The sequence below is a fragment of the Pinus tabuliformis genome, chromosome 2_1 (assembly GCF_031772625.1).
Source record: "Pinus tabuliformis cultivar Carrire ecotype Pingquan chromosome 2_1, CPIR1, whole genome shotgun sequence".
In the NCBI taxonomy this organism is placed as follows: Eukaryota; Viridiplantae; Streptophyta; class Pinopsida; order Pinales; family Pinaceae; genus Pinus; species Pinus tabuliformis.
The window spans coordinates 905,955,770-905,968,004 of record NC_142299.1 but is presented as its reverse complement, the minus strand read 5'-3'; the positions used below and the strand labels follow the sequence as shown (position 1 = coordinate 905,968,004).

At 39.9% G+C, this 12,235-nt stretch overlaps 1 protein-coding gene across 1 annotated transcript in view; it reads right to left on the bottom strand.

Moving 5' to 3' along the window:
* The window catches only part of LOC149203583 (uncharacterized), a 40,729-nt gene extending 39,857 nt beyond the window's left edge, over positions 1-872 (bottom strand). Inside the window, exon 1 of the mRNA XM_089401926.1 lies at positions 653-872. Within this exon, the coding sequence (XP_089258052.1) occupies positions 653-872 (220 nt within the window). The remainder of the gene's footprint in view (positions 1-652) is intronic.
* Positions 873-12,235: the final 11,363 nt, after the last annotated feature.

The following is a 12,235-nucleotide window of genomic DNA, read 5'->3' as shown; positions in this document are numbered from 1 at the left end:
TGATATATATGAATAGGCATGGGGTCTTGTGATGTCCACCTCCAGCCGAGTACAGGGAATTCAGAGTTAAAACACAGGGTATCTAGAATATAGGCACTGTAGTAGAATGGGGGAATTACCCTCTCAGAAATACGGGTTTTACCTCTAAACTCAAGCACAGCTGTTGCTAGTTTGTCTGAGAGAATAGTGGCCCAATCCATTATTATACTGTTGCATGCCGCTTCCATTAAGGGAACCATTTCTATAGTGAAATTAGAAGAGTCATGCAATCCCCACAATCTACACATCATTATTCCAGCGTAGCAATAAGGAGAAGCCAAGTAATCAACCGAGTACTTACCGGAAGATTCATGTTTGTGCTTTGCCGGATTTTGTCTCCAATCCCGGATGGGTTCGGATTCAACTTCGTTCTCATCTCGGAATTTCTCCAGGAACGCCTTATTGTATTTCTTCTCTGGCTCAGGCAAATGATACATTTGCCTCAAATCATCAGCCTTGAATGACCCGAAAATTCTCCCATCTATGGTGCTGAAAGTCCTATCCATGATTGGGATTTCCTCAATTGACCACCACACCACATCCGTATATGGGAGGATTTGTTCCCTAGCTGCTATCCGATGAAGGAAGGAGTCAGCTAAGTCCTTTAGAGTACCCTCAAATTTCCGGGTTGAATCCGCAGTAGCTCGGACTGTTGTCACTTCAGGTTCTTCGGCTTCAATCAAGTTGTAGGAACTTTTCCAAGTAGCTCTGCCGAGACCAGCGCATGTCGTATCAGATATCAGTCCCTTCTTCTTATTTGTTGGGTCAGCGATGGCTTGTGCTGTGGATGGCGCAGCAGCAGCGACTGTAGTTTTCTTGGACTTCTTCCCCATTTTGTTTGAGTTTTCTGCTTTGGAAGAATTTTGCACAGGAGCGAAAATAAACGTAACACATAGAAATGATAATGAAAATCCAATGTGGGAAAGATATATTGATCAAAGCGTGGTGAGAGATTAACTCTAAAAATGGCCGCGGATAGAATCCATGGAAGATCTTACAATTACATTAAATGGCCGTTTAAAACCTGCCAATCCTTAAATACCCATTATATCATTATTCGGCCGAATGACCTGTTTAAGCGTGCTGTGGATGTTTTGGCGGTTGATCGTAGGTGAATCATTGTTTAACAGATCAAGCTTTAAATATGATTCGATCGTAATAGCCCTCCACTTTAACGACTTTTTTGAAATCTGCGCTTTATCGCAATCAGCCATCGGGGGAGCTTAACCTCTTATATTGACACCATTTGAAACCCCCGACCGCCGATAGCGATATCGCATCGCGTCAGGAGTATAAGCATTATATGTGACATGGATCGTATATCGCCGATTTCCGATTGCGATATCGCATCGCATCGGGCTGCATTACCTGGGCACCTTAACAATATGCATAGGGTATTGCTAATTGCCAATTGCGATATCGCATCGCATCGGGGTGAATGGCTTGGGGTGCTTTAAGAATGCGTATAGAGTATTGCCGATAGCCGATAGCGATATCGCATCGGCGGAAACCAATGTGCCATTTATTTATGTTCCCTATGTCATTGCGATATGTGATCTTGCTATCGCTTTATCGCAATGATAAAAGATTGATTTATTTGATCAAAATGGGTTTTTCAAAAGGTTTTTATATAATGTTTTCATTTCGTTTACGGACCTTTTTAAATAATACAACATTGATACCAATCAAAATCTAAAGGGACCCATTTCATATGATAGTTTTGTGAATAAACATGATATGAAATGGGGGGTTGTTGTAGAGCACAACACGACTCTGCCCACCTAAATGTTGCCAAAGATCCACTGATAAACCCCTACCTCAAGAAGAACCCTATAAACCTGCGCCCGTTTGCAAATTTACCATTGAAAACTCATTTTTTAAGCTCGGGTTCCCGACAAAATTCCATAACAGCTCGGCATTATCCCATTTCGCCTCATTCCACCAAAAAATGTCAGTACATTGATTTGTAATAATCCCTTTCCCCTCTGCATTTTTCCCTTACAGTCCCTCAATCCAGAGAATTTGTTAAAGTGAAAACAAAGCCTTAACCAAACTCTGTAAAGTTTGCCTTTTCCACCACAGTTACAGATATTGAATACTTTGGGCTCAGTTGAACTCATTCTACAACCCCTCTATAAATCCTCATAAGCAGTTATCCTTAGTCTGTTACTGCTCTAAAACTTCAGTCCAAATATAACATCAAAAAAGTTTTATAAGGGCCACTCCAATAGCTCTTAGTATCACTCCTATGAATCCACCAAACAAAGAGCTTGAAGCCATGCCTCTTGCTGATAGAGATTACCTTATTCAAGATTTGGTTGGAGGTAGGAATCACTTGCAGACCTTCTGCCAATTGAGAAACAGTTTTTTAAACAACTGTGACATGTATGGTATATGGGAGTCCAATTTTCCTTTTTACTTCCTTCCCTCTGTTAATATTTTTCCTGAGATTATCCATCTGTGTGCTGAGAACTATGAACCAACTCAGAGAGCTGTTAAGTCTCCATCTGGGAGCATACTTTTTCATATTAATCCTGACTCTATCAACCAAATGCTAAATTTCAAACAGAATGAGCTATTGTTTCCTTTATCTATGAACTATTTGCTGGATGAAGGCTCCAAGCTTTCCGGCTCTGAGATTGCAAGAATTATCAAGACATTCATGAGGGCAGACCGCCAGCCTACAGGGCCACCTCCTTTCTTATATGACAATTTCAATGAGGTGGGCTAGCTGCTTGTAGATATGATTTCCTCCATGCTGGGTTTTAAAACAAGTGAGCTCATTGATGAAACAGTGTTGGTTTTATTGTCTGCATATAGTCCAGGACAACCCCCTGCTTACAAGTATAACTATGCCAAATTCATAGCCAATAAAATACATGATCAGCTAGTGAAGCTGGATAGGGAGGGAGTCTTCAAATATTCATCATATATCTACCATTTGTTCATGTATTACCAGTCTGAATGCTTCCAATGCCCCATCAAAAAGTTGGACTCTAAGGGTGAAAGAAGGTCTGTTATCTTTTGGTCATCAGTTTTTCATGAGGTTCAAAACTCTCCATTTTCCTACTGTGAGTTTATTGACCAATTTGTATACCCAGTCTCCTGCCTCCTAATGATAACTCCTCTTCCTAGATTATCATATGACATACAGAAGATCTTGCAGCTATCCAGGAGTTACAAAATAGGTGATTGGTATCTCTACCAAAATCACACTGTCATTAGAATCTATGGCTGTGAGCTCTGTCCTTACAGGCTCCCAAGGTATGTGCCAATGAGACTTTTTGCCTTGGAATACTATAGGCAGCTCATTAGTTCTGATCTCACTCATTTTCATAGTGCCAAGAAGAAATCTCACCTGAAATTCAAAGACCATCTAGGCCCCTTCATTATGAACAAGAAAGAAGGCTAGCAGAATGCTGATCAAATATTGAGGGATAAATTTAAATTGAAAAGGAGTTTCTGGTGGGTCCCTTATGACCCGGATGGCTTTATCAGTGTCAGAAGAGTTAAATATAGGCTGATAGCATATAAGCACTGTAGAACTCCACAAATTGAACAATATTCCAACAAAGATGAGTGGCTGGCAAGGACACTAGTTGAGGAGTTTTACTCAAGAAGAAATTATGGAGCAAAATGTCAAAGATTTAGAAAAAACTCTTGACTTAGATTCTTTTGACCAGGTAACTTTCAAACTGCCACCACAAGTTGGAGAAGGCCCATTTACAGCTGCAGCTTCACAAGCTGCCCAAGGACCGTCCACATCAGCCACAGTTACAGAAAAAGGAAAAGAAGTGATGGATGCCGAGCAAGAAATAGTTGCAGAACAACCTGCCACTTCAAAGGAGCAAACTCAAGAACAAGCTCCTCCACAGCAACCAAAGGCACTGCAAGTGCAAGCTTTACAAACACCGTTTAATGAAGAAAGAGGTAAGAAGCAAGACCGAGAAGAAACTACACCTGCTAGTGGGTCTACCCAGCAGCCCGAAGCCAAGAGGCAAAAGGTTGACTCTCCAATTGAGGAGGAAGTCAGTGAAGAGGTTCTAGAAAGTCCAAGAAGAGATAGGGAAACAGGTCAGCAAACACCTACCAACTCTTTCCAGCAAGAGCAAGAGAGGCAACGTGGTATGGAGGTATCTTCCTCAACACAACAAAGGAAGCGGCCACCTGGTATCAAAACTGCTTTCATGGAAATCAAGGCTTAGAATGAGTTGTTAAGACTACAGTTATATGATCAATTCCTTAAGGCAACACCTGCCAAACAACAGAGGTTGATGGCAGCATATGATTTCAAAGAAGAAAAAATGATTCTTAGCCATTTCAAGCCTAAGGTACAGCAGCCACAGTCAGTTGCAGATTATGTGAAGACAAATCTAGAAGTCCTTGCCAAGGACATTCACCCCATGGATCAAATAGAGTTGCATAAGCAGACAGGTGAGATGGTGTATGCCACTTTAGCAGACAAGGCCATGCTGGCCCATGAATCGAAGGAATCTTTGAAGAATACAAATACTCAGCTAGATTTGGAAAGAATGTCCTCCACAGCCAAAGACAACAGAATAAAAACATTGCAGGACATTATTGTGGACTTAGGACATGATCCTAAGGATCCCAAGGGTGTCAGAGCCCTTATGAAGAAAAAATAAGATGATATTGCTGCCCTCAGAAAACAATTGGGGTTGCCTTCTATTGTGCACGCTCAAATTGCAGAGCTGGTGCAAGAAAAAGATGTTGAGGATATAATGGATCTATTGATGAGAATGAACCAAAGAATAATTTAGATGGAGAAAGAATTGGAAAGAATAATCCAAGGCAAGCAGGGAGAGTCGACCTCCCAGCCACCTCAAACAGTTTCAACTGATGTCCCTGTTCCTGCTACACAAGCAGCAGCAGTCCCTCCAGTCATCCCAACAACTACAGCAGCAACAACAACAACAGTACCTGAGTCTAGCATGAGCATGGATGAATTGATGAAAGCTGTCAAAGAGCGGGAAGGCCAGGCAACAGAGATAAAAGACACTAAGGAAAAGTTGGCCAAACTGGAAGTGAGCTACGATAAGTCCAAGGTGACAGTAGCTGAAAAGACAAGGGAAATTAAGGCCCTGAACGACAAAATAAAGGCCTTGGAGAAGGAGCTGAATTTGGAAAAGACTCTAGCTGAAATAAAAAAGATTTTGTGGACCAAAATTGACCACTCTATCACTAGACAATGGAAATCAATCCGAACTGTGCATGAACAGATTGAATTAATAGGCCTAGCTCAAATTGAGAATCAAAAGGCTAGAGCAACATTGGGAAATATGCCTGAGCAGGCTAGTAGAATGATCCATTTCCTGAACACTCATACCAAAGAGGAGTTGGCAGCATTAAATATCAGCAACAGGACAGATAATGTTCTGACAGCTAAAAAGGTGCTGACCCTAAGCAATTTTGTACAAAATCTAGAAAGAAAATGTCAGGAAATGCAGGCAGAGGTAGATGATTACAAGCTGAGGATTGGAGCATTGCAAGGCAGAGGATTTCCCAGCCTATTAACCAGCGTTGGAAGACTACTAACCCGTGAGCAGTATGCCACTAGGATGAGTAACTTTATTTCAAATCAGATCACAGCATCCACAAGTACCTCAGAAGAAACAGGACCTTCATCAGGACAGAGCCTTTATGATAAGCTGGAAAATTTATTTTACATTGAGCATGAAATCAATCACTTGTTTGAGGTCCCACCCAATTTTTATAGGTATACCGAGGCAGATGAGACATTGATAAAGATACGAAGACATCAACTGCCTAAAGAAAATTGGTGGCAAGCAATGCTAGAAATTTTGCCAAAGTAATCTCGGTCCTTTCTCTTTTTGGTCAACCTCAGGTTGTCTACATGTCAGCAGAGTTAAGTACGCAGGTAGCAGGCACAGCATGAAAGCAACAGGCAGAGCAGGTTGAAGCAGTGACTCGGCAAAGTGCTAGGACAGCAAGCCCGAAAAGGAAAAAAACGCAGATTTAAAAGCGCAGCCCCAGCCGACTTAATTAGTCCCAAAAGTAAAAAATTCTCTGACAAAATGGACAACTAATACATTAATATTTACTGCAGCATTTACTCTTTCAGCTACTGTTTCTCAAGAGTTGGTAAAGAAGTTATGAGTTATTAACTCATCAACTAGATATTTTGTATCTTATTTTTTGTATATATACCTCCCCACAGAACGTATTAGGGGTTGGTGATTTTCTCTCTAAGAGCTGCACTGTAAATTTTCAGACTTTATAATACAAATGGCTGGTGAAGTTCATGGTGTCTGCACTGTTTGGATGTGAAAGTGATGATCTGCGTTCTGCTACAGAATTCCTGTGTTGTTTAATGGAACAATAAGTTATCCTAAACCACGTTTTGTCTTTCTGTGTTTGCTAAATTCACATATATGTTTCATGATCTTAGCAATAGAGAAGAAGAATAGTTCAGGACTTGCTTGAATGCACCCTCTGCTCAATCTCTGTTGTTAACTGTGTTTTCTTCATAATTAATCATAAATATGAATTCTTAACTGCTCATGTTTGTATTGATTCTCTCATTATGAATGTTGTTTAGGAATTCTTAAGTGCTCCTAGATAATATTCCCACATTTTCCCTCTATCAGCATAGTGAAAGATCCTTGGCTGCCTTTCATTCCCTGATTTCATGCCATCATATTCCAGATTTGAAGAATTTTTCCATGGATGCCTGTCTGGCTCTGTAGCATTACCTTTTCCCCAAGAAATACTTTCAACAATACACCATCATTGACTCCATTGCCCAATGGTCTAGACTGTTCTGAGGCTGCATACCAGTTCTGACTGAAGTCATCATCCAACCAAATTTAAAACAAATCCCATTACATCATAACTAGCGTAAAATTATTCCAAGACAAAGCTAAATTATACAGAGAGAGCCCTCTCTGGTTGCAGGTAGGCTAGGACCTGCAGCTAAAAGATTGGTTAGTGGTTACCTCGGCCGTATTCCCTTAGGAGCCAGGGAACAACCTGAGTGATAACATCATTGGCGACTCCACTGGGGACCTGAATGAATTGTTGCAATCACTGTCTATTCCTTAAAGCTACAGATGAAGCCTGAATGTCAGCCAGGAAGCCTTTGAAACTGTTCTTGCTTTGCATTTACAGGAGTAAATAAAAGCTGCTTCAGTCAATCTTCATGCTAGTTTTAAGCTACAGATAGTTGTTCCAAAAATTTGATTAGTTCCTTTCTAATTCTAAAATTCTCAGAAAATACCCTAAACAAATTCGGAAGCTGGCTCCAAAAAAGAAAACTCGTTATACCAGGTCAAATCCTGACCCAGACCCGCCAACTGTTTTTGACAATCCCAACTTAATCCCAAAGATCCTTAGGAAACAAGAGGATTTTGCTGATTCAAGCCCTGAAACAGTTCAGAAAAACTATATTCCAACCCCTGTTAAACCTTCAGTTCATCCCCACATTGCTCCTTCTTCTCCTTCTTCCTCATCCACCTCTCAAAACACATTCTCCACACCTCCATCCACTACACAAATCTCCATTGCTGTCCCTGTTGTTCCAGCTGTTCCATTCCTTCCTGTTGTCCCATTTATCCCTGTAAATATGGCAAATAGATATGCTCCTTTACAGTTACCTGGAAATCCTGGGGCTATGCCTCAGGATTATCAAAGTAAGATCACTTATTTTGATGGTACAGGTACATATACTGCCCTACAGCATACCAAGAAAATGCAAGACTATTTTGAGAACTATGAAATAGACGATGATGATGTAAGAATGAAATTTTTTGTCCAAAGTCTAACAGGTGAAGTAAGAACTTGGTTTAGAGCACTTGCTGCAAATTCCATAGCCAACCCAGATGCTCTTTACCAATCATTTCTCAATAGATGGGAAAAGAAAAAAGATCCACTACACATCCTATCTGAGTATGACACCATAAAAAGAGGCCCACAAGAAACTGTCCTAGATTATTGTGCAAGATTCAACAATGTTTACAATGCTATTCCTCAAAACCTTAGACCTCCACCTGACTTAGCTTTGATCAAATTCCCTGATGGATTTGACTTTGACATGGCATATCAACTGAGGGAAAGAGCCCCTCTGACCTTAGCAGACATGAAAAATATAGCTGTTAGTGTGGAGGCAAACCTAATTGCTAAAAGAAATAGGGCAAGAGCTTAAATAAGAACTACTTTTAAAGAAGAACCTTCAGCATTTGAACAAAAATTGGATGCAATCATCAAAGGTATGGACAGACTTGGGGATAGGGTGGAAACCATCGAAAGAAAGTCATCATGGGAAGGTCAACCAAGTACTGCTAGAAACCCAAACTTTAGAAAGAATCAAAATCCAAATGTTGGAAGGGCTGGTCCCGACCAGAACATCAGACCACCTTTTCAAGAAAACTATGCTGAAGCCTCGACATCTAGTGAACCAATAGAGGACCCTCACATCAACTTGATGGGTTTAGACAGTGAACAGCAAGTCTTTTTAACACAATAAGATCAAGAGGCCCATAATTGCAATCAATTTCAAACCAAATCAGGAGAGTCATTTGAATTTAGGGAAGGCTATGATGCAGCAGTTTATGAGGTTCACAAATAGTACAAATTGAGAAGCAGAACCATAGACGTGCCTGAAACTATCAAACCAAAAGATACTAAACAACCAAAGAAAACAAAAGATAAAGCTGTCCCACTAGAACCCTCTTCTAAAAAAGGCCCAGACCCAAAGGAAGTCTCTATGGAAGATATATCAGATGTACAGCCCTTAAAAAAGCAGCCAGTTGCATCCTATCCTGCTGAAGAAAATTCAAACAGCACTCCTGAAAATAATTTCAAAACAGATCTGATTTATAACAGCACTTGTAACCAAGAGAATTTCACTCAAAGTTCAGCTGAGAAGGAAAAATCTGTTGTCCATAATGCAAAAACACAGATAGAAAAACTGTTCAACTTAGAAACAGAAATAGGTAAGATGAAAATAACTATTCCTCTCTCTGAATTAGCCAAACATGAGATATACAGACAGCAGATTAATAGGTCACTCCAAATACCAGACAATAGGGATGCTGTAAATGTTTTAGATGATCAACCTGAATTACTTTTTGGTCCTGAAGTTAATGGAAAAACAGCTAATGGGGGAGTTCCTCCATTTTATGTAAGTTTAAACATTCATGACAAAGTGTTACACAATGCAATGTTTGATTCTGGGGCCTCACATAACCTAATGCCTAAATCTGTGATGGAAAAACTAGACCTAGATATCACAAGACCATACAAACATTTGTTCTCATTTGATTCAAGCCAAGTCAGGTGTCTTGGCCTAATTAAAGATTTGTGTGTTTCCCTAGTCCAATACCCAACCAAAACAATTCTGATGGATGTGGTAGTAGCTGACATTCCACCCAAGTATGGTATGCTGTTATCCTGATCTTGGGGTGCTAAACTCCAAGGATCCTTGCAATTAGACATGTCATATGCCACTATTTCAGTCTTTGGACAGCCAAAGAGATTACCGTGAAACACTAATGAAATACATGGTTAGCAGTCAAGAAAAGCCCCAAAATTTCCCCATATATGCTATACATTCCGACATGGATTCATTCATTTTATATAATGCTGACATGTGTCCCAAAACTGACATCCAATTACTAGTAGCAGCACAAACAGAGGGTTTGAATGAACAATCTGCTGCTCAAAATCAAAAAACTGTTGATATGATTGATACAACAAAGGAGGATGACACATCACATGAATTACATGACCCAAAACTGCCCATTGAACCAACTTCTAAACCTCTCAAGGATAATCATAACCAAGACATCTTATGGTACTTAGAGTTTGATGGCTCTGTAAACAAATTAGGAGCAGGGGCAGGGGTTTGGATTCACAACATGCAGAATGACCAGGCTGAAGGTCATGCATATAGGTTAAACTTCCGATGCACAAACAATATGGCCGAGTATGAAGCCCTTTTGTTAGGTCTCAAACTCATTAAAAATCTAGGTGCAACTAAAGTCTCAATTCTAGGGGATTCAGATCTAATCATATAGCAAATGAAGGGAAATTTTGTCACAAATGATCTGAGATTGAGGGCTTACAGAGGGGCAGCCATTCAAATACTTGACACCTTCTCGGAATCTCAGTTAACTAAAATTTCTAGAAAGCTCAATTTACATGCACATAGCTTGGCAACTTTTGCCAGCACTTGCAAGTTTCCTTTTGAGCCCAACCACCATTTCACTGCCGAGATTAAACATAGGCCTGTTGTCCCTGATAATGTTAAAAATTGGCAGATCTTTGAAAATTATACACAGATAAATAACTTCCTCACTTTGAAAGAGGAATTCTCCAACATGAACATTGATACAAGCACTGTGGATGACCAACAACAAAGGCACAAAATTGAACAAAACATATCTGCTGAAACAGCAAATCTGATTTTGCATCCAACTACTTTTGATGACAAGAATTTACAACAGTTGAAGCAAACATATTTTGATGAAGTAGCTGAGGCAGAAGCTGAAGTAATTGATCTAAAAGACAATTTTATGCCCACAGGTTTAACTCCTTTGGAGGATTTGTTTGATTCAAATGATATTTCAAGGAAGCCAAAAATGCAACCACTGAATGCTGAAATTGAGGACTGCAACATTGGAACAGAAAATACCAAAATGGTAAAACTATCCAAGGCGTTGCATGCTGATCAGAAATTGAAATACATTGACTTGTTTAAGGAATTCCAAGATGTGTTTGCCTGGAGTTATGAGGACCTCAAATCTTATGATACCTCAGTAATCCAACATACTATACCCTTGAAAGAGAATCAAAAGCCTTTTAAACAGAAGCTTAGAAGAGTGAATCCTGTCCTTCTCCCTCTGATTGAAAAAGAAGTTAAATGAATGTATGAGGCAGGAATCATTGCTCCAATTAGGTTCTCAGAGTGGATTTCAAATCTAGTGCCTACTAGAAAGAAAACGGGAGAGATAAGACTGTGTGTTGACTTAAGGAATTTGAACAAAGTCTCTCTCAAAGACCATTACCCCTTACCAAAAATGGATCATATCCTACAAAGGGTAGTGGGAGCTTCTAGGATCTCATTGTTAGATGGATTCTCAGGATTCAATTAGATTTTAGTACACCCGGATGATCAAGACAAAACTGCCTTTACAACACCTTGGGGAACCTTCAAATATCTCAAAATGCCTTTTGGACTCAAAAATGCAGGAGCCACTTTTCAAAGAGCAATGGACATAGCCTTTGCCAAAGAAATCCATGATTTCCTAGTAGTCTACCTTGATGATCTTACTGCCTTTTCAAAATCAGACCAAGGACACTTAGAACACTTGAGGCAAGTTTTCCTAATTTGCAGAAAATATGGCATATCATTGAATCCAAAGAAATCATTGTTTGGCCTAGAGGAAGGCAAGCTCCTAGGTCACATCATTTCAAAAGATGGCATTAGGATTGACCCGGACAGAATTCGAGCTATCCTTCAAGTGCCTCATCCAAGAAACATCAAAGAATTACAAGCTTTTTTTGGAAAGATTAATTTCCTAAGAAGATTCATTCCTAATTTGGCCGAGCTCATAAGATTGTTAAACAATATGCTGAAGAAAGATTCTAAAGTCAAGTGGACCATGAAAGCCAAACAAGCCTTTGAGGACATCAAAAGAGCTTTGACAAACACACCAGTCCTCACAAGTCCTAGGTTTGATAGAGATTTCATCATTTTTTCCTTTGCATCTGAGCATACAATTGCTGTTTTCCTGTTGCAAAAAGATGACCAAGGGTGTGAGAAGCCCATTGCTTTCTTCAGAAAAGCTCTTAGGGATGCTCCCTTAAAATATCAGATCATGGAAAAGCAAGCTTATGCCCTGGTAAAGGCCATCAAGGATTTCATAATTTACATTCTATACTCTCATGTGATTGCCTATGTCCCAAATGATGTGGTTAAAGAAATTTTAACTCAAGAAGGAATTGAGGGCAAAAGCGGCAAATGGATAGCCAACATCTTGGAATATGATATTGAGATCAAGCCTACAAAACTGATAAAAGGACAGGGACTAGCCAAACTCATGACTGAAACTAATTTCCAAGCTCTTGACATCAATGAACTGGACAACGAAGAGGAGATGGCGACTCCACAGACTGATCAAGCCTTTATACAATCACCCTGGTATGCTGATATATG